Source organism: Lagenorhynchus albirostris, chromosome 16 (genome assembly GCF_949774975.1).
Source record: "Lagenorhynchus albirostris chromosome 16, mLagAlb1.1, whole genome shotgun sequence".
Taxonomy (NCBI): Eukaryota; Metazoa; Chordata; class Mammalia; order Artiodactyla; family Delphinidae; genus Lagenorhynchus; species Lagenorhynchus albirostris.
The window spans coordinates 7057041-7078941 of NC_083110.1; the positions used below are offsets into that span (position 1 = coordinate 7057041).

Below are 21901 nucleotides of genomic sequence, written 5' to 3' on the forward strand. Positions count from 1 at the left end.
CGTGCTGTGGTGTGTTACCTTATTTAAGCGTTTAGAACAATTATGGGCAGGGCCCTGGCAGGTAAACTGTGAACTGCCATCGTGGCAGGAGCAGTTCAGAAACATCGTACCGAACATGGTACCCTGTGTGGCCACAGCCCTCCCTCCCGCAGAGGGAGACGCCTGCCAGGGAGGCTGGTGGGCGTTGTTCACCTCCACCTGCACCAGTGAGGTGACCCGGGCTGCCCTGGGGGCGGCTGGGCCCACGTCCCTCCCCTACAAGTCAGGCCCACCCCCACTTAGAAGCAAGGCTGCAGCGATCCCTGTGGGGCTGGGATCCCTCTGGGAACTTCGTGTCATCGTTTTGAAAGGAGAAGTTACCGTGATGAACATTCGTACTGACCCTCTTATCTTACAGGGGGACCCTGAGGCCCAGGAGCGTAAAAGAGAGTTTATCAGGGGTGAGCAAAGAAGCAGGTTCAGGGAATTCCCTGGTGGTCCAGTGGTCAGGGCTTGGTGCTTTCACTGCCGTGGGCCTGGATTCAATCCCTGGTCCGGGAACTAAGATCCCACCAGCCGAGCGCGGCCAAAGAAAAAAAAAAAAAAGGCAGGTTCATGGCAGTCTGGCCAGCTGCGCGCCCCTGAACCCAGACGCTCGGGTAGCAAGAGATGACACAGGAAAAATCAGGGCGCCTGAAGGCCAGTGTTCAGTGTGCCGTCAGGTGGCCTTGAGGGCCTTTGGACAGGCGTGCCCTCCAGGGTGCTGCTGCCCGTCGTGGGTGGTACCTGTGGGCCTGACTTGACCAGTGTGGAGCCCAGAGTCTGCAGGGTGGCCTGGCGGGTGCTGGTGATGTTGGATGGAGGTGCAGTTCAGTTGATAGGGACAGAGAGGCTCTGGTGAGCCTCCGGGGCGGGTGGAGGAGAGAGGAGCTTGGCTGGACCCCTGGGAACTGGAGCAGGAGAGGAGCCTTCAGGAAGGGAGGGGGCAGGTGGAGACGCCTGTATCCCGCGAGACCTCACCCCTTCATCATTTGCAAAGGGGTCCTGAGACTATAGGGCAGAGAAGTGTGAGGCTGAGCTCCTGCCTCCGTGGGGCTCCCAGGCTGACTGGGGATAGGCTACACACACACACACACACACACACACACACACACACACACACACACACACTCACGAGCCTGAGGAGGGCTCTCCAGTGCTGACTGGGGATAGGATACACACACACACACACACACACACACACACGAGCCTGAGGAGGGCTCTCCAGTGCTGACTGGGGATAGGATACACACACACACACACACACACACACACACACACACACACACGAGCCTGAGGAGGGCTCTCCGGTGCTGACTAGGGATAGGACACACACACACACACACACACACACACACGCCTGAGGAGGGCTCTCCAGTGCTGACTAGGGATAGGACACACACACACACACACACACACACACACACACACACACACACGAGCCTGACGAGGGCTCTCCAGTGCTGACTGGGGATAGGCTACACACACACACACACACACACACACACACGAGCCTGAGGAGGGCTCTCCAGTGCTGACTGGGGATAGGATACACACACACACACACACACACACACACACACACACACACACACGAGCCTGAGGAGGGCTCTCCGGTGCTGACTGGGGATAGGACACACACACACACACACACACACACACACACGCCTGAGGAGGGCTCTCCAGTGCTGACTAGGGATAGGACACACACACACACACACACACACACACACACACACACGAGCCTGATGAGGGCTCTCCAGTGCTGACTAGGGATAGGATACACACACACACACACACACACACACACACACACACGAGCCTGACGAGGGCTCTCCAGTGCTGACTGGGGATAGGCTACACACACACACACACACACACACACACACACACACACACACGAGCCTGAGGAGGGCTCTCCGGTGCTGACTGGGGATAGGACACACACACACACACACACACACACACACACACACACGCCTGAGGAGGACTCTCCAGTGCTGACTAGGGATAGGATACACACACACACACACACACACACACACACACACACACACACGAGCCTGACGAGGGCTCTCCAGTGCTGACTGGGGATAGGATACACACACACACACACACATACATATGAGCCTGAGGAGGGCTCCCAGGCTGACTGGGGATAGGCTACACACACACACACACGCACGCACGCACGCACGCACGCGCGCGCGCGCGCGCCTGACGAGGGCTCTCCGGTGCTGGCTCAGCTGGACAGGAAGGGCAGCAGAGCTCTCAGGAGAGCGGGAGAAGGCTGAGGATGCTTCCAGGGAGTTCTGGGCTTTACAGAAGTTCAGAGGAGAGGCAGCATCATTGTTGGTCCCGAGATCACAAATGAAAGCAGCTCTCCTAAGTGCTGGGGGGCCTCTGTCCCGACGGTCAGCGTGAGGCCAGGCAGTGAGTAGGACTCGCTCCCTGAACCACGCACGTGCCAAGTTCAAAGACAGGAGATGACAGGGTGAAGACCTGACCTTGGGAGCCAGTCACCTCCCTGGGGGCCTGTCACACCTGCCCAGGTGGGGACACAGAGCACGCCTTGGCTCCAGGCTGCTGCACCCAGAATGACTTGGCATGGACAGCATACTCCTTTTTCTATCATGGGGTTCCGTGGCTTTTATTGAGGAAATTTTATTTTTCATTGAAGCATAGTTGATTCACGGTGTTGTGTTAGTTTCAGGTATCCAGCCAAGTGATTCAGTTATACATATACATAAATCTGTTCTTTTTCAGCTTCCTTTCCCTTATGGGGAGTAGAGTTCCCTGAGCTGTACAGTTGGTCCTTGTTGGTTATCTATTTTACGTATTCTGTGGCTGTAAAAACAGGGCCAGTGTCTGCAGACGTAGAGACATCGCCGCCCTCGCTGTCTTAGAGAGTTGACCTTGCGGGGATTGCTATGCAAAGGGAGACGTCCTGCATTTGAATTCAGCGGGCTCCAAAAATTTAAAAACTGCAGGTTGAGTCACCCTGCTCTGGTGAATGAGGATGCTTAGCATGTGGAAACACAGACTAATGACTGTCACCCAGGGCGACCAGGGCCTCAGGGTTTGCATAATTTCCCCAATATATCAGGAAGTGGCCAACAGAGAGGGATCACAAGCGCAAATCGTGAATGTGTCAGTGGTTCCTAAACTTCTTGAGTATGAAAGTTCCTTTTATGGTCAAGAGAGCATTTATGATCACAGTTTAGTAGCTGTGCATTTAGAATCGTGGTTTGAGAGCGTTTGCAGGGACTGGTAGTAATAATATAGCAGCAAACACATAAATGCTGAGATAGTGTCTGGTAGGTGGCAGGCATTTGGCTGAGTACTCTTATCTGTGGTAATTCACCTAATCTTCACAAAAACCTATGAGATGGGCACTATTATTAGTCTCATTTTACAGATGAGGTACCTGAAGCACAGAGAGGTTAGGTAACTTTTCTAAAGTCACACAGCTGATTATTGGTGGAGCCAAGATTCAAGCCCAGGGGAGCCAGCTCCGGAGTCCACACTCTTTTTTTTTTTTCCCAAGTTTTTATAATATATACATATACATACATTTATTTATTTATTTATTTATTTATTTATTTATGCATAACCTGCCCAGCATGGGTTGCAGGATCTTAGTTTCCTGACCAGGGATCAAACCAGGGCCATGGCAGGTCGTCCATGAACTGAGTCCTAACCACTGGACCGCCAGGGAATTCCCCAGAGTCCACACTCTTAACCATCTTTAGGCATCTCTCTGCTGGAGATGGACACACAGCTGTGACCTGCAGACGGTGGAATACCCAGTCTTAGTGAGAACGCATGAATGAGAGCCAAGTGTCTCAGCATCGATATATTGTAAATACCTTGTGACAGGTGAACAGACAAGTTGCAGAAGCGTATGGAAGGCATTGATTCTAACAAAGTGAGAAACCATGCAAGATGGGACTGTATATTTTTTATCCTCGTAAAAGTAGAAGCCTGCTGGCTATCAGAACACCAAAGTCAGGTGGCCATTCCCTCTGCAGAGGAGGGAGGGATCAGAACCAAGGAGAGAGACGCTGGGGGCTTCAATGGTGTCTTTTTATTTATTAGAAATAAAATGAACTGGAGCGAACAGGGCAGTGTCAAAGGTGACTGAACTGCATGGTGGGTAGTGAATTTTGGTTACTTTATTTCTTTGTGTATATGTGACATAGTTTATAGTAAAGTTTAAACCTACTATAAATGTGTAACATTTTCAAACGAATTTGCATACATACATTTAAAAATAGTATGTGAGAGAGAGAGGAGGAGGAGGCAGAGATCGGTTTAGACATGCGTCTGTGCTTGGTGCACACAGAGTTACAGACCTTCTTGGTTACTGTGAGGGTCTCCAGGGGCCTCAGCCCCCGGGCGGGACCACAGACACAGAAGCAGGTGTGCAGCCTGGGCCTGGGGTCTGGAGCCTGTTCAGGATGGGAGGGTTGTGAAGTGTCCACCTGCCTGTTTTCTTTTAAAGGGGCAGCGCTTCAGGAAGAGGTGGCACCGAAGCGGAGACTCGGTGACACGGGTCGTGCTCTGGGGGGGTGGGGGTGGGTGTGGAATTTATAAAGCAAAATGGCCACATAGAGAAATTGTGAATAAAGTGCAGGTCTGGAGGCATAGCGCTTCATTGAGCTGTCACGGGCGCTGCCTCTGGGGACAGAAGAGGTTACTTTTGTTTAGTTTCTCAATGCACACGGGTCACTGTCATCCCCACAAGGAAGAGCCTGGGACGTTTCTGCCAGAAGCAGCCAGCATGCTTCATTAGGAAAAATGATTGTAAAGCAGCAAAGGCCAGCTGGGGTTGGTAGGAGGAAAACACAGGCAAGCAGGACTTCAAAGGGTGGGAACAGAAGGGGTGAGCCGTTCAGGGGCTGTAATTTATGAGGGGAGGGAGGCCGAGGGCAGCAGCTGCTTCTAGAACCTTTGTACTTCTGTCACCCGTGTACGTCATAGGCGGCTCTCTGGGCCCTCCTGCGTCATCCGGGAGGTGGCGGGAAGGGCTTGGGGTTGCCCAGAGGGCACAGAGCCCCACGGGTGGGCGGGAGGGGGGCTGGGAACAGAGGCGGGCTCTCCCCACCCCAGCCTCCCTCCCTGGGGCCAGCTTGGGGGTGGGGACGTCCTCCCGCTTCCCCAAACTGGAATTAAACCTTCAGAAAGTCACCTGGCTTTCCCGTCCTGGGCGTCAGTTCTAGGTAGGACTCCGCAAGGCCGTGGAAATGATGCTGAGACCGACAGGAATGGGTGCGGGGAAGATGCTTTAGTCCCACAACAGGATGGGAGTTTCCATGGAAACTGCCGCTCTGCCCCTCTCTCTTGGCCGCACCCCTGCCTCCTGCCTCTCCTTCCCTCTGCTCTGCCATCCCGGGGGTCCCGGGGCCCAGGCTCCTGATCTTAAACCAGGTCCTAGTGCCCTTGAATAATCTCTCTCGCGTTTCACAAACACATTTTTAAAGAGTAGCTGATGCTCTAGAATAGCCTCCCCGCTGCCACTTCCTCCTGCCCCCCCCGCTTCCCCTCCAGGCCCCTCCCCATCTGCCCCCCCCACGGTTATACAGTACTACTTCCGAGCAGAGGCTGGCACCCTGATGGTCCCTCACCCAGGCCTCTCTCTCCCCCTTTGCCTGCCTACGTGCCACTGGCCCCCCCGGGCCAGCTCCTTGCCTGCTGTTCTGCTCCTTTATGTTGACTGAGACCAGTTCACACTCTGTACTGTTCTCCATTTAAAGCTCTACATCCACAGACTTGCCCAACCATCACCACCATCAATTTCAGAACATTTTTTAAATTGAAGTATAATTGATTTACAAGGTTGTGTTCATTTCTGCTGTACAGCACAGTGATTCAGTTATGCATATATACACATTCTTTTTCATATACTTTTCCATTATGGTTTATCACAGGATATTGAATATAGTTCCCTGTGCTCTACAGTAGGACCTGTTGTTTATCCATCCTACAGATAATAGTTTGCATCTGCTAACCCCAGACTCCCAATCCGTCCCTCCCTCACCCTCACCCCCGCTTGGCAACCACAGGTCTGTTCTCTATGTCTGTGAGTCCGTTTCTGGTTCATAAAAGTTCAGAACATTTTTCTGTCACCCCCAGAAGAAACCCTGGAGCCCTTAGCAGTCACCCACACTTCTCCCCAACCCCCCAGACCCAGGCAACTGCTAAGCTACATTCTGTCTTTGTTTTCCCTGTAAACATACACCTCTGTTTTCACCTTCTCTCTGAACCCCTAGTCCAGGCCCTTTGTCTCTGGTCCCCCACCCCTGCCCCCCTCTAAAAGCACAGCTCTGATTTCAGATTGTGTGGCTTCTACTGAAAGCCTTCTGATTCTCTTACAGGGAAGTGCATGTGCCTTACCTGACTAAAGGCTGCTGCCTGGACTTGTATCCTAGCCTAGCCTGCTGTCCACCTGGCCCACCCCAGGGGGTCCAGGTTCCCCGCAGGCTGTCTCACTTCCTCACAACTCACACCCCCCTCACACCCTGTCTGTATCTGGTTGTAGTTTCTGGAGGTCAGGACCAACGTTTCCTTATTTTCACAATTCTCGGTTCCAGATCTGGCGCTGTGTCAGCTGAGCCGTCACCAATACCATCAGTCTGAATGTGGGGAGAATTTGAATTTTTGTCTGACCTCACTTGTTCCCCAGCCACTCACAGGTCCCTGTCGTCCTGCCCTCCCATCTGGCAGGTCTGGTTTTGCAGGGAGCCGGCGGAGCCCGCACTGTCCGTAGCAGGGGCTATAAGATATGAAGGAGTAATTCGTCCTTGTCTGCCTCCCCCTCAGGAGCCCTGTCCTCCTCCCAGCCGGATTCCTGCTGAGGTCAGTGGGAGCCAACGCAGACTCTAGGAGATGGGCAGCACGATAAGAGAGCAGGAGTCAGCCCCAGAGGGTTAGCTCCACTTCTGGGCACTTATCAATCTTCAGTGAATTTCCCTGGAACACAGACAGGAATGGGGGAGGGGTGAGTAGGAGAGTTTAGAATTTTTTTTTTTGAAAACTTGGTCCAGACATTTATGTACTGTATTTAATGAGGGCAAAAATGACGCTGCAATTAAATGTATACTGTGTCAGTTTAAAATGCCAGGAATTTAAATGCAACTTTGAGCAACTTAGGTTTAAGGATTAACTTGAGGACAGGGCAGAGTTTCTAAGCACAACTTGCAAAGGCCCAGGTGAATTCAAGACATAAACAGTTGACCCTTGAACAACATGGGTCCGCCTAGATGTGGATTTTTTTTCCACAGTGGATACTACAGAACTACATGATCTGCGGTTGGTTGAATCTGTGGTTACAAGGAAGCCGCCTTTATGCTGTAGGCCCATGATAAATTCTACTTGGATTTTCACCTGCATGGAGGGTCAGGGAGCCCCTGACCCCCTCGTCGTTCAGGGGTCAGCCGTAATTGCCACAAATTATAAAGAGTGGACAGAGCGTTTACAAATCATGGTTGAGGCTTTGATTTTGATGTCGTTATCTGATCACCGTGGCTTTCAGCTTAGAGAGGATCAAATGGTTTTATTTCGTGTCAGACTGTCCCCTTACCTGGTGATGACTTTTCTCCTCCAGGCTGCGATGTGGACTTAATGAGGATCTAACTTTTGCGGGGTTTCCCCATCTTTTACAGGATGGGCCTTTGGGTTCCTTTTGGGGTAGAATGCTTTGACCTGGGGGACCCCTTGATTGGTGTTCACGGGGGTGAAGGCTGGGTATGATTTTAAAGTTGTCATTTTTTCTTGTTTGTTGTTGTGATTATTATTATTGCTGTTATTAAGGCTGCAGTGAACATTCTACCTGTGCTTAGCACCTTTAAGGGCAGTGTTTCCCAAACTCTGTTCCCTGGAACACTCATTAGGTACACCTTCAGCAGCCAAATAAGTTTGGAAAATTGCTGCATACCTTGCGTTTCCCTTGAAGATTTACACCATAGAGTAATTAGCTTTTTAAAGGCTCTGGGAATTCTTGCAGGGGAAATCTAGGTAGCCTAGCAGTTTCTAAATTTGTTCGCTGACCTAACGCCTATTTCCAGTCACCTTTATGAATTCCCAGTTCTGTGGGCGCACCTTGAGAAGCTCAGCCTCAGAGTCAGTTCTTACAAGGAGAATTATGGGGGCAAAGCATGTGATTGTTGATAAAGCTCGAGTCCTGGACCAGCTATTTGATAATCATGGCTGGGAACCCTGACCTTCGCTGTGTTCCAGGAAGGGGCTTCTGGGGTCCAGGCTGGCCTCCCACCCCTGACTCCTTTCAGTGCATCATCCATACGGCATGTACATTCGGGGCTGCAGGGACCATGGGGAGTAAAGAAACGTCTCTTATTGTATTTATGGAGGAGGATGGTGCGTAGGTGGGCTGTGCTTCCACTCGGGAGCGTTCACTGCTTTTGCAACTCTTGGCTGGGGGTGTGGATCTGCAGGTCCCGGGCCCTGAAGACCCAGCGCTGGCCGAGTGGTGGCAGTGAACTGGGTGCCCCATGGGCCACGGGTTGACCCTGATCCATGCATGTGCTCTCGTGCCGTCCTGGTGGGACCAGGAGCCGCCTGGGGGAGACAAGGCAGGATGTGGCCGAGGAACAGGAAGAGTTGATGTGCCCATCACGCGGCCGAGCCCCCGACCTGCAGATCAGCCCCCTGTGCCCAGACCACCTGAGCCCATGACCTTTCTGGATTGCATCTCCTCTTGTCATTTGCGCAGTCCAGGTTTTCCCTCACCAGTAGGGACCATAACCCTGTTGAAGGCAGAACGGGTCAAATTTTTCTTGCGTCCGTGACAGCACTTTGCACCGAGCTGAGTCCATAGGACGGTACGACCTGTGGGTGGTTTCTGGGAGCCCAGCGATGGCCCTGGCGTATGAGAGTCAACTGAGTTACCTGCCACCGAGTAAGCCCCCCAAGGGTGGCGAAATAATAAAACGATATTTGTATATTTTGTTGACAAGTTCAAACACTTTTTAAAAAATACTGTAGTTTCAATATCATATGATATCACTTATGTGTGGAATCTAAAAAAATGGGACAATTTAACTTATTTACAAAACAGAAATACACTCACAGACGTAGAACACAAAAATGGTTACTGAAGAGGAAAGCGGGGGGTTAAATTAGGAGTTTGGAATTAACACATACAAGTTACTATATGTAAAATAGATAAACAACAAGGACATACAGTATAGCACAGGGAACTATATTCACGTCTTATAATAACTTATAATGGAAAAGAATCTGAAAAAGAATATATATATATATGCATATATATATACACACACACGTATGTGTGTGTAACTTAATCACTTTGCTGTACACCTGAAACTAACACAACATTGAAAATTAACTATACTTCAATTTAAACATGGTTTAAAAAATACTATAGTTTCTTCTCCCTTTTTTAACTTCCTGATGAAATTTGAATTTTTATTTATTTATTTTTTACATCTTTATTGGAGTATAATTGCTTTACAATGGGCGTTAGTTTCTGCTTTATAACAAAGTGAATCAGTTATACATATACATATGTTCCCATATCTCTTCCCTCTTGCATCTCCCTCCCTCCCACCCTCCCTATTCCACCCCTCTAGGTGGTAACAAAGCACTGAGCTGATCTCCCTGTGCTACGTGGCTGCTTCCCACTAGCTATTTTACGTTTGGTAGTGTATATATGTCCATGCCACTCTCTCACTTTGTCACAGCTTACCCTTCCCCCTCCCCGTATCCACAAGTCCCTTCTCTAGTAGGTCTGTGTCTTTATTCCCATCTTACCCCTAGGTTCTTCATGACATTTTTTTTTCTTAGATTCCATATATATATGTTAGCATACGGTATTTGTCTTTCTCTTTCTGACTTACTTCACTCTGTATGACAGAGTCTAGGTCCATCCACCTCACTACAAATAACTCAATTTCGTTTCTTTTTATGGCTGAGTAATATTCCATTGTATATATGTGCCACATCTTCTTTATCAGTTCATCCGATCATGGGCACTTAGGTTGCTTCCATGTCCTGGCTATTGTAAATAGAGCTGCAATGAACATTTTGGTACATGACTCTTTTTGAATTATGGTTTTCTCAGGGTATATGCCCAGTAGTGGGATTGCTGGGTCGTATGGTAGTTCTATTTGTAGTTTTTTAAGGAACCTCCATACTGTTCTCCATAGTGGCTGTACCAATTCACATTCCCACCAGCAGTGCAAGAGAGTTCCCTTTTCTCCACACTCTCTCCAGCATTTATTGTTTCTAGATTTTTTAATGATGGCCATTCTGACCGATGTGAGATGATATCTCATTGTAGTTTTGATTTGCATTTCTCTAATGATTAATGATGTTGAGCATTCTTTCCTGTGTTTGTTGGCAATCTGTATATCTTCTTTGGAGAAATGTCTGTTTAGACCTTCTGCCCATTTTTGGATTGGGTTGTTTGTTTTTTTGTTATTGAGCTGCATGAGCTGCTTGTAAATTTTGGAGATTAATCCTTTGTCAGTTGCTTCATTTGCAAATATTTTCTCCCATTCTGAGGGTTGTCTTTTGATCTTGTTTATGGTTTCCTTTGCTATGCAAAAATTTTGAAGTTTCATTAGGTCCCATTTGTTTATTTTTGTTTTTATTTCCATTTCTCTAGGAGGTGGGTCAAAAAGGATCTTGCTGTGATTTATGTCACAGAAATTCTGCCTATGTTTTCCTCTAAGAGTTTGACAGTTTCTGGCCTTACATTTAGGTCTTTAATCCATTTGGAGCTTATTTTTGTGTATGGTGTTAGGGAGTGTTCTAATCTCATACTTTTACATGTACCTGTCCAGTTTTCTCAGCACCACTTATTGAAGAGGCTGTCCTTTCTCCACTGTACATTCCTGCCTCCTTTATCAAAGATAAGGTGACCATATGTGACCGTGTGCATGGGTTTACCTCTGGGCTTTCTATCCTGTTCCATTGATCTATCTTTCTGTTTTTGTGCCAGTACCATACTGTCTTGATTACTGTAGCTTTGTAGTATAGTCTGGAGTCAGGGAGCCTGATTCCTCCAGCTCCATTTTTCGTTCTCAAGATTGCTTTGGCTATTTGGGGTCTTTTGTGTTTCCATACAAATTGTGAAATTTTTTGTTCTAATTCTGTGAAAAATGCCAGTGGTAGTTTGATAGGGATTGCATTGAATCTGTAGATTACTTTGGGTAGTAGAGTCATTTTCACAATGTTGATTCTTCCATTCCAAGAACATGGTATATCTCTTCATCTATTTGTATCATCTTTAATTTCTTTCATCAGTGTCTTATAATTTTCTGCATACAGGTCTCTTGTCTCCTTAGGTAGGTTTATTCCTAGATATTTTATTCTTTTTGTTGCAGTGGTAAGTGGGAGTGTTTTCTTAATTTCACTTTCAGATTTTTCATCATTAGTGTATAGGAATGCCAGAGATTTCTGTGCATTAATTTTGTATCCTGCTACTTTACCAAATTCATTGATTAGCTCTTGTAGTTTTCTGGTAGCATCTTTAGGATTCTCTATGTATAGTATCATGTCATCTGCAAACAGTGACAGCTTTACTTCTTCTTTTCCGATTTGGATTTCATTTATTTCTTTTTCTTCTCTGATTGCTGTGGCTAAAAATTCCAAAACTATGTTGAATAATAGTGGTGAGAGTGGACAACCTTGTCTTGTTCCTGATCTTAGTGGAAATGGTTTCAGTTTTTCACCATTGAGGAGGATGTTGGCTGTGGGTTTGTCATATATGGCCTTTATTATGTTGAGGAAAGTTCCCTCTATGCCTAGTTTCTGCAGGGTTTTTATCATAAATGGGTGTTGAATTTTGTCGAAAGCTTTCTCTGCATCTATTGAGATGACCATATGGTTTTTCTCCTTCAATATGTTAATATGGTGTATCACATTGATTGATTTGCGTATATTGAAGAATCCTTGCATTCCTGGAATAAACCCCACTTGATCATGGTGTATGATCCTCTTAATGTGCTGCTGGATTCTGTCTGCAAGTATTTTGTTGAGGATTTTTGCATCTATGTTCATCAGTGATATTGGCCTGTAGTTTTCTTTCTTTGTGACATCTTTGTCTGGTTTTGGTATCAGGGTGATGGTGGCCTTGTAGAATGAGTTTGGGAGTGTTCCTCCCTGTGCTATATTTTGGAAGAGTTTGAGAAGGATAGGTGTTAGCTCTTCTCTAAATGTTTGATAGAATTCGCCTGTGAAGCCATCTGGTCCTGGGCTTTTGTTTGTTGGAAGATTTTTAATCACAGTTTCAATTTCAGTGTTTGTGATTGGTCTGTTCATATTTTCTATTTCTTCCTGATTCAGTCTTGGCAGGTTGTGCATTTCTAAGAATTTGTCCATTTCTTCCAGGTTGTCCATTTTATTGGCATAGAGTTGCTTGTAGTAATCTCTCATGATCTTTTGTATTTCTGCAGTGTCATTTGTTACTTCTCCTTTTTCATTTCTAATTCTATTGATTTGAGTTGTCTCCCTTTTTTTCTTGATGAGTCTGGCTAATGTTTTATCAATTTTGTTTATCTTCTTAAAGAACCAGCTTTTAGTTTTATTGATCTTTGCTATCGTTTCCTTCATTTCTTTTTCATTTATTTCTGATTTGATTTTTATGATTTCTTTCCTTCTGCTAACTTTGGGGTTTTTTTGTTCTTTTTTCTCTATTTGCTTTAGGTGCAAGGTTAGGTTGTTTATTTGAGATGTTTCCTGTTTCTCAAGGTAGGATTATATTGCTATAAACTTCCCTCTTAGAACTGCTTTTGCTGCATCCCATAGGTTTTGGGTTGTCGTGTCTCCATTGTCATTTGTTTCTGAGTGTTTCTTGATTTCCTCTTTGATTTCTTCAGTGATCACTTCGTTATTAAGTAGTGTATTGTTTAGCCTCCATGTGTTTGTATTTTTTACGGATCTTTTCCTGTAATTGATATCTAGTCTCATAGTGTTGTGGTCGGAAAAGATACTTGATACAATTTCAATTTTCTTAAATTTACCAAGGCTTGATTTGTGACCCAAGATATGATCTATCCTGGAGAATGTTCCATGAGCACTTGAGAAAAATGTGTATTCTGTTGTTTTTGGATGGAATGTCCTATAAATATCAATTAACTCCATCTTGTTTAATGTATCATTTAAAGCTTGTGTTTCCTTATTTATTTTCATTTTGGATGATCTGTCCATTGGTGAAAGTGGGGTGTTAAAGTCCCCTAATATGAATGTGTTACTGTCAATTTCCCCTTTTATGGCTGTTAGTATTTGCCTTATGTATTGAGGTGCTCCTATGTTGGGTGCATAAATATTTACAATTGTTATATCTTCTTGGATCGATCCCTTGATCATTATGTAGTGTCCTTCTTTGTCTCTTCTAATAGTCTTTATTTTAAAGTCTATTTTGTCTGATATGAGACTTGCTACTCCAGCTTTCTTTTGATTTCCATTTGCATGGAATATCTTTTTCCATCCCCTTACTTTCAGTCTGTATGTGTCTCTAGGTCTGAAGTGCGTCTCTTGTAGGCAGCGTATATATGGGCCTTTTTTTGGTATCCATTCAGCCAGTCTGTGGCTTTTGGTGGGAGCATTTAATCCATTTACATTTAAGATAATTATTGATATGTATGTTCCTATTCCCATTTTCTTAATTGTTTTGGGTTCGTTATTGTAGGTCTTTTCCTTCTCTTGTGTTTCTTGCCTAGACAAGTTCCTTTAGCAGTTTTTGTAGAGCTGGTTTGGTGGTGCTGAACTCTCTCAGCTTTTGCTTGTCTGTAAAGGTTTTAATTTCTCCATCGAATCTGAATGAGCTCCTTGCTGGGTAGAGTAGTCTTGGTTGTAGGTTTTTCTCCTTCATCACTTTAAATATGTCCTGCCAGTCCCTTCTGGCTTGCAGAGTTTCTGCTGAAAGATCAGCTGTTAACCTTATGGGGATTCCCTTGTGTGTTATTTGTTGTTTTTCCCTTGCTGCTTTTAATATGTTTTCTTTGTATTTAATATTTGACAGTTTGATTACTATGTGTCTTGGTGTGTTTCTCCTTGGATTTACCCTGTATGGGACTCTCTGTGCTTCCTGGACTTGATTAACTATTTCCTTTCCCATATTAGGGAAGTTTTCAACTATAATCTCTTGAAATATTTTCTCAGTCCCTTTCTTTTTCTCTTCTTCTTCTGGAACCCCTATAATTCAAATGTTGGTGCGTTTAATGTTGTCCCAGAGGTCTCTGAGACTGTCCTCAGTTCTTTTCATTCTTTTTTCTTTGTTCTGCTCTGCAGTAGTTATTTCCACTATTTTATCTTCCAGGTCACTTATCTGTTCTTCTGCCTCAGTTATTCTGCTATTGATCCCTTCTAGAGTTTTTTTAATTTCGTTTATTGTGTTGTTCATTGTTGCTTGTTTCCTCTTTAGTTCTTCTAGGTCCTTGTTAAATGTTTCTTGTATTTTCTCTATTCTATTTGCAAGATTTTGGATCATCTTTACTATCATTCTTCTGAATTTTTTTTCAGGTAGACTGCCTATTTCCTCTTCATTTGTCAGGTCTGGTGGGTTTTTAATCTTGCTCCTTCTTTTGCTGTGTGTTTTTCTGTCTTCTCATTTTGCTTATCTTACTGTGTTTGGGGTCTCCTTTTTGCAGGCTGCAGGTTCATAGTTCCCGTTGTTTTTGGTGTCTGTCCCCAGTGGCTAAGGTTGGTTCGGCGGGTTGTGTAGGCTTCCTGTTGGAGGGGACTAGTGCCTGTGTTCTGGTGGATGAGGCTGGATCTTGTCTTTCTGGTGGGCAGGTCCACGTCTGGTGTGTTTTGGGGTGTCTGTGGCCTTATTATGATTTTAGGCAGCCTCTCTGCTAATGGGTGGGGTTGTGTTCCTGTCTTGCTAGTTGTTTGGCATAGGGTGTCCAGCACTGTAGCTTGCTGGTCGTTGAGTGAAGCTGGGTTTTGGCGTTGAGATGAAGATCTCTGGGAGATTTTTGCCGTTTGATATTATGTGCAGCTGGGAGGTCTCTTGTGGACCAGTGTCCTGAAGTTGGCTCTCCCACCTCAGAGGCACAGCACTGACTCCTGGCAGCAGCACCAAGAGCCTTTCATCCACACGGCTCAGAATAAAAGGGAGAAAAAATAGAAAGAAAGAGGATAAAATAAAATAAAGTAAGATAAAATAAAATAGTTATTAAAATAAAAAATAATTATTAAGAAAAAAAATTGTTTTAATTAAAAACAAAACTAAACAAAAACGAACGGACAGGACCCTAGGACAAATGGTGGAAGCAAAGCTATACAGACAAAATCTCACACAGAAGCATATACATACACACTCACAAAAAGAGGAAAAGGGGAAAAAATAATAAATCTTGCTCTCAAAGTCCACCTCCTCAATTTAGGATGACTCGTTGTCTATTTAGGTGTTCCACAGATGCAGGGTACATCCAGTTGATTGTGGCGATTTAATCCGCTGCTTCTGAGGCTGCTGGGAGAGATTTCCCTTTCTCTTCTTTGTTCGCACAGCTCCCGGGGCTCAGCTTTGGATTTGGGCCCGCCTCTGCGTGTAGGTCGCCGGAGGGCGTCTGTTCTTCACTCAGACAGGACGGGGTTAAAGGAGCAGCTGCTTCGGGGGCTCTGGCTCACTCAGACTGGGGAAAGGGAGGGGCGCGGATGCGGGGCGGGCCTGCGGCGGCCGAGGCCAGCGTGATGTTGCACCAGCCTGAGGCGCACCATGCGTTCTCCCGGGGAGGTTGTCCCTGGATCCCGGGACCCTGGCAGTGGCGGGCTGCACAGGCTCCTGGGAGGGGGGTGTGGATAGTGGCCTGTGCTCGCACACAGGCTTCTTCATGGCGGCAGCAGCAGCCTTAGCGTCTCATGCACGTCTCTGGGGTGTGCGCTGTTAGCTGTGGCTCGCTCCCGTCTCTGGAGCTCCTTTAAGCAGCGCTCTGAATCCCCTCTCCTCGCGCACCAGGAAACAAAGAGGGAAGAAAAAGTCTCTTGCCTCTTAGGCAGGTCCACATTTTTCCCAGACTCCTTCCCGGCTAGCCTTCGTGCACTAACCCCTGCAGGCTGTGTTCACGCCGCCAACCCCAGTCCTCTCCCTGGGATCCGACCGAAGCCCGAGCCTCAGCTCCCAGCCCCCGTCCGCCCCGGCGGGTGAGCAGACAAGCCTCTCGGGCTGGTGAGTGCCGGTCGGCACCGATCCTCTGTGCGGGAATCTCTCTGCTTTGCCCTCTGCACCCCTGTGGCTGTGCTCTCTCCCGCGGCTCCAAAGCTTCCCCCCCTCCGCCACCCGCAGTCTCTGCCCACGAAGGGGCTTCCTAGTATGTGGAAACCTTTCCTCCTTCACAGCTCCCTCCCACTGGCGCAGGTCCCGTCCCTATTCTTTTGTCTCTGTTTATTCTTTTTTCTTTTGCCCTACCCAGGTACGTGGGGAGTTTCTTGCCTTTTGGGAGGTCTGAGGTCTTCTGCCAGCATTAAGTGGGTGTTCTATAGGAGCAGTTCCACGTGTAGATGTATTTCTGATGTATCTGTGGGGAGGATGGTGATCTCCGCGTCTTACTCTAACGCCATCTTCCCCCTCTCCCGCCCGTCTCCTCACTTTGATATCTGTGAAGAATTCTTTTTTTTTTTTTAATTAATTTGTTTTTGGCTGCATTGGGTCTTCGTTGCTGTGCACGGGCTTCTCATTGTGGTGACTTCTCTTGTTGCGGAGCACGGGCTTCAGTAGTTGTGGCATGCGGGCTCAGTAATCGTGGCTTGCGGGCTCTAGAGCACAGGCTCAGTAGTTGTGGTGCACGGGCTTGGTTGCTCCGCGGTATTTGGGATCTTCCTGGACCAGGGCTTGAACCTGTGTGTGTCCCCTGCACTGGCAGGCGGATTCTTAACCACTGTGCCACCAGGAAAGCCCCAAGAATTCTCTTGATTATTTAAAAGCAAGATCCTCAAGTACTATGTATCGTAAGAGCGTTTTTCTGAGAGCATTGTTGTAGGTTGCATGAATCAGTATTATTCAGAATTATCAGTAACAGAACTTTGGAGTGATGTATTAATCTATGTCTTATTCCTAAGGGAGGTTGTTTTATAACTTTTCTCCTTCTCGTGGACTGCAGAGAAATACCAAAGGTGACGTGACTTGCCTAAAATCCCACGGGAACTTGTCAGAGAACGCTGAGCTCAGGGCCCCTTTGACGTAAGGGCAGTGTACTCACGCCATCTCGTTGTGTTTTTACCAGGTACTTTATTTGTGATGTGAACCCCTGCTTCTTACCTCCTTCCCAAAGGGATTTAGGACAGAGACAAAACTCATGTCACAAACAAAATAATTCCTCCATAAGTTTGGAATGCTCCCCTGTGAAGCTCTGAAAATGTGTTTTTAAAAAGCGGGGCGTGGGTTTGCTTATTGTAAAGTCTGTAGGAATGTCTGCGGTTCCCCTCTCACCCAGATGTTGATTCTGAGGATTAGAGTCCTCAGTTGGTGGCACGTTGTTGTAAGTTTGAGGCAGGCGTGAGCGTGAACGTCGTGGGGTGCTGTCCGTGGACTTGGAGCGTCCCCCGATCTCTGTTCTTGGCACTGTACCTGGACTCTTGTGGTGTCATCTCATTGCTGTGATCAAGTATTTCAGTGCGTTTGAAATGAATGATTGCAAAGCGACTCAAGAATAATAGGTCAGGCAGTTTTCATCTCTTTCGTATTTCCTACGAGGCGGTCTTTGTGCTAGCCAAACGCGAATCCGAATCACTCGCTCGGGGTGGGCAGTCTATTAAAATGCAGATTCCTGGGCCCCAGCCCAGACCCATCAGCTTGGCACCTCGGAGGGTGGGGCTCTGGGATTTGCATCTTTAGCAGGTTCCCTGAGTGATTCCTATGCACGGATAAGTCTGAGAATTACCACTGAGGGTCCTCAGAAGAGTGTCTTTGAAAAGGTCCCCGGGGGAATGGCTGCTTCTATTGCACGTGTTTTGTGGGAATCGGCCCCTAGGGTCACTTGGAGGCTCGCTGCCCCTCGTGACATCTGTCTACATCTGTAGACACGGCAGTGCACTTGGATCCACTGAAGGCTTTCAGCATTATGTTCGCATAACCCTCCAGCAGACTGATTTCTCACTGCTTGCTCCTCAGACAGGAGGGCGACAGTATGGAACCCCCGTGAGCCCCCATGGGTTCCAGGGCTGCCTGTCCCCTCCTCCCGTGTCGCCAGGACCGTGCTCTCACTCCCCACCCTGTTTTCCCCTTGTCCTTCCCTCCTTACCACTCAGGCAAGGTTTCTCCTCCTTAGACAGGTGTCTGGGGGCTGAGTAAATCCCAAGGCAAGTACCAAGGGCCCAGAGGGCTGAGGAGAGGGGAACAGCGCGTGGCGGAGGATGGTGGGCTCCCAGTGGGACATCGCAGCCCTCAGGGCCAGCAGGAGGAAAGGCGGGGTGCCCAGGGCGTGTTTGGGAGCTCCGTGCAGAGGGAGAGCCTGGATGCAGGGAGCGCAGGTCGTCTGACCCTCGCGGTCCACGGCAGGAGCATCTCTGAAAAAATGTCCTCACTCGTCTCCTCTTACACACCCTTCCTTTCCTCCTGCCCGTGCTGCCGCCACCCGCTCGCAGACACTGGGGGTCAGGAGAGCAAGCGTATGGGCACCTGCACGGCTGCTCCAATGCACCCCGAGCCAGACCCTGACCGGTGACCTCCCTCAGGGCTCCCGCGAGCACACACCCACCCCGTGGGAAGAGCCGCGTGTCTCGTGGGGCTGGAGCCTGTGCTGACACCTGCTTTCCGTCTCCCCTTCGAAGGCCTTCTCACAGGCTCTGCCAGGCCAGCCTCTGCCCCCCACATGGGCCTGTTAACAGACTGTGCAGGCTGCGAAAATCTGGGGAAATTCCAACAGGCAGCATGTCATCGAGTTGGACACTCCTGTAGTCCAGTGGGCTGCAGAGTTTGAGGCCTGAGTCGATGGACACACGTACATTCAAACCACATTCTTTTGGTGCCAGTGAAAGTCCTAATAAAGTGAGAGTGAACTGTTTATCTCTGGGGGAAGTATGGACTGAAATACAAAATTTTTTTTTTTTTTTTTTTGGCCACACTGTGCAGCATGTGGGATCTTAGTTCCCCGGCCAGGGATTGAGCCCACGCCCCCTGCATTGGAAGCGTGGAGTCTTAACCACTGGACCACCAGGGAAGTCCCTCAAATATAAATCTTAAAATAAGGGACGTACTGGCTAGTGGTAGACCAGTAATACCTTAAAAAAACAAAACATTTTAACCATTTGTAAATACTTTTCCTTTTAAGTTTCAAATTAAATTTAAATTGTATGCACAGCCTAAACAATGTTTAGCTTCACAAACTTTCTCACAAAGCAGACATCTCAATTTCAGAGGCCGTGCCCCAGCACCCAGGCACCAAAGGAAAGGGGAGTTCTAAGCAATGACATCAGCTTGTCAGTGTCAGCAGATTGTGTACCCAACTTGCTGTGTTTTTTTGTCATTGCAGGTGATTTTTAAAGCCAAGTCAAAATATTCTCCAGAATTACTCAAATACCGGTAAGTTCACCCCCCGCCCCCCGCCCCCCGGGACATTTCTCTGTGTGACAGCAGGTGACCTCAAGGTTTGCACACATCACTCCTCTGTGAGCTGCCCGAAACCGGCCTGCTTGCCGGGTGTTGCGTTCACTGCTCACTGAATCACCGCTTAGCAGGCCTTGCAGCATATTGGCCATGATTAGAAGAAACAAGAGTGTGGTAGGGACTTCCCTGGCGGCCCAGTGGTTAAGACTCCCAGCTTCCACTGCAGGGGGCGTGGGTTTGATCCGTGGTCGGGGAACTAAGATCCCACATGCCGTGTGGCATGGCCAAAAAAGAAACAAGAGTCTGGTGCCTTTCCTAACCAGGGAGAACGGAGAGGGGAAGTAGGTCCAAGTCGTGCATGCGGCATCTAAACCTTTCCGAGGTGCTTGCGAGGTCAAGGGCCTCAGCAGAAGGAAGGCGAGCTCCCTAAAGATGCCCACGGGGCCAGACATCCCCCTTCCTACGCTCTGGGTGCAGGTGCAGCTCTGGTAGAGCCTTGTCCCCAGGCCCCGCCCCCTCCCCCTGGTGGCCTGACGCCCAGTCCCTGGCTGCCGACTGCTGGCGGGCTCTGTTTCTGGAACTCACCAGTGAGGCCCATGCAGGGCTGAGCAGGAGAGGTTTATAATCTGGAAGGGGAGGCTTTAAATCACATGCCGAATGGATGGCAGGAGGTAGATATGCATGTTTTTCCTGGGGGTGCGGGGCGGGTCCATCGCTTTCCCCAAGTTTTCAAAGAGGCCTGTTGACTTCCCAGCAGCAAAGAACCCCAGTGGCTTCAAGAATGGTCAGCCTTGGGGGACTTCCCTGGGGGCGGGGTGGTGGTGGTGGGATGAATTGGGAGATTGGGATTGACATGTATACACTAATATGTATAAAATAGAGAACTAATAAGAACCTGCTGTATAGAAAAAAACATAAAACAAAATTCAAGAATGGTCAGCCTTGGCAGAGGGGGAAGGGAGACAAGGTGTTCAGAAGGTGTGAGATGGGCACCACGTGAGCCAAGGTGTCCTGATTTCCCTGCCTGGGAGAGCTCGGCTGCCTAGGTAAACATTTCTGGAAAGGTGGCTTTGGCCACTTACCTTCTAGAGTCAAAATGAAATTTTAGTTATTTTGTTACTTTACAAACATGTAAAAATGTATACATATTTTATTTAAACATGTATCATCTTAAATTTACAAAGACTTTTATTTAAAATTTTGAAAGTATATGTTTTGCTTTTTTTTTTTTTTTTTTTTGCGGTACGCGGGTCTCTCACTGCTGTGGCCTCTCCCGTTGCGGAGCACAGGCTCCGGACGCGCAGGCTCAGCAGCCACGGCCCACAGGCCCAGCCGCTCCACGGCATGCGGGATCCTCCCAGACTGGGGCACGAACCTGTGTCCTCTGCATCGTCAGGTGGACCCTCAACTACTGCGCCACCAGGGAAGCCCTGGAAGTGTATGTTTTGATCCTCCTTTTGTATCCCAGGAAGCTGAAGTTCAGAAAGTTAGGTGATAGTACATGGGCCAAGATACAAGTGATGAGACTTGCGTGCTGTGTGTTTGTTTTTGTTTTTCATCTGATCTTGATGTTTCCCTTCAATGCTTTTTTAAAAAAATTTACTTATTTATTTTTGGCTGCGTTGGGTTCTCGTTGCTGCGCGTGGGCTTTCTCTAGTTGCGGCGAGCGCGGGCTTCTCATTGCGGTGGCTTCTCTTGTTGCGGAGCACGGGCTCTAGGTGTGTGGGCTTCAGCAGTTGTGGCACGTGGGCTCAGTAGTTGTCACTTGCGGGCTCTAGAGCGCAGGTTCAGTAGTTGTGGCGCACGGGCTTAGTTGCTCCGCGGCATGTGGGATCTTCCCAGACCAGGGCTTGAACCACATCCCCTGCATTGGCAGGCGGATTTTTAACCACTGCGCCACCAGGGAAGCCCTTCACTGCTTTTTAAAAAAATTTTATTGAGGTATATTTGATTTACGATGTGTTAATTTCTGCTGTACAGCAAAGTGACTCCGTTATACATATACACATTCTTTTTCATATTCGTCTCCATTATGGTTTATCACAGGATATTGAAAATAGTTCCTTGTACTATACAGTAGGACCTTGTTTATCCGTTCTGTATGTAATAGCTTGCATCTGCTAGTCCCAAACTCCCAATCCATCCCTCCCCCAACCCACCTTGACAATCACAAGTCTGTTCTCTGTGTCTGTCCCTTCACTACTTTTGAGGAGTTCAGTTCATGAGTCTACCATGGAATGATGTTGCTTCTAAGAAGGACAGTTTAAAGTAGCAATACTTTACAGTCAGCCCTCCGTATCCACAGATTCCGCACCTGCAGGTCTGGAGGGTGGGAGGGGGCTGACAGTC

General features: G+C 47.8%; 1 protein-coding gene across 2 annotated transcripts in view; it reads left to right on the top strand.

Annotated features, from left to right (window-relative positions):
* Positions 1 to 21901, top strand: part of GPR137B (G protein-coupled receptor 137B) — a 56903-nt gene that overhangs the window by 8808 nt on the left and 26194 nt on the right. For both annotated transcript variants that reach the window (XR_009536085.1, XM_060126248.1), the window contains exon 2: positions 19479 to 19528. Coding sequence is in view for 1 of the 2 variants with exons in the window: in XM_060126248.1 (XP_059982231.1) it covers positions 19479 to 19528 (50 nt within the window). In the remaining variant the exon portion in view is untranslated. The remainder of the gene's footprint in view (positions 1 to 19478; positions 19529 to 21901) is intronic.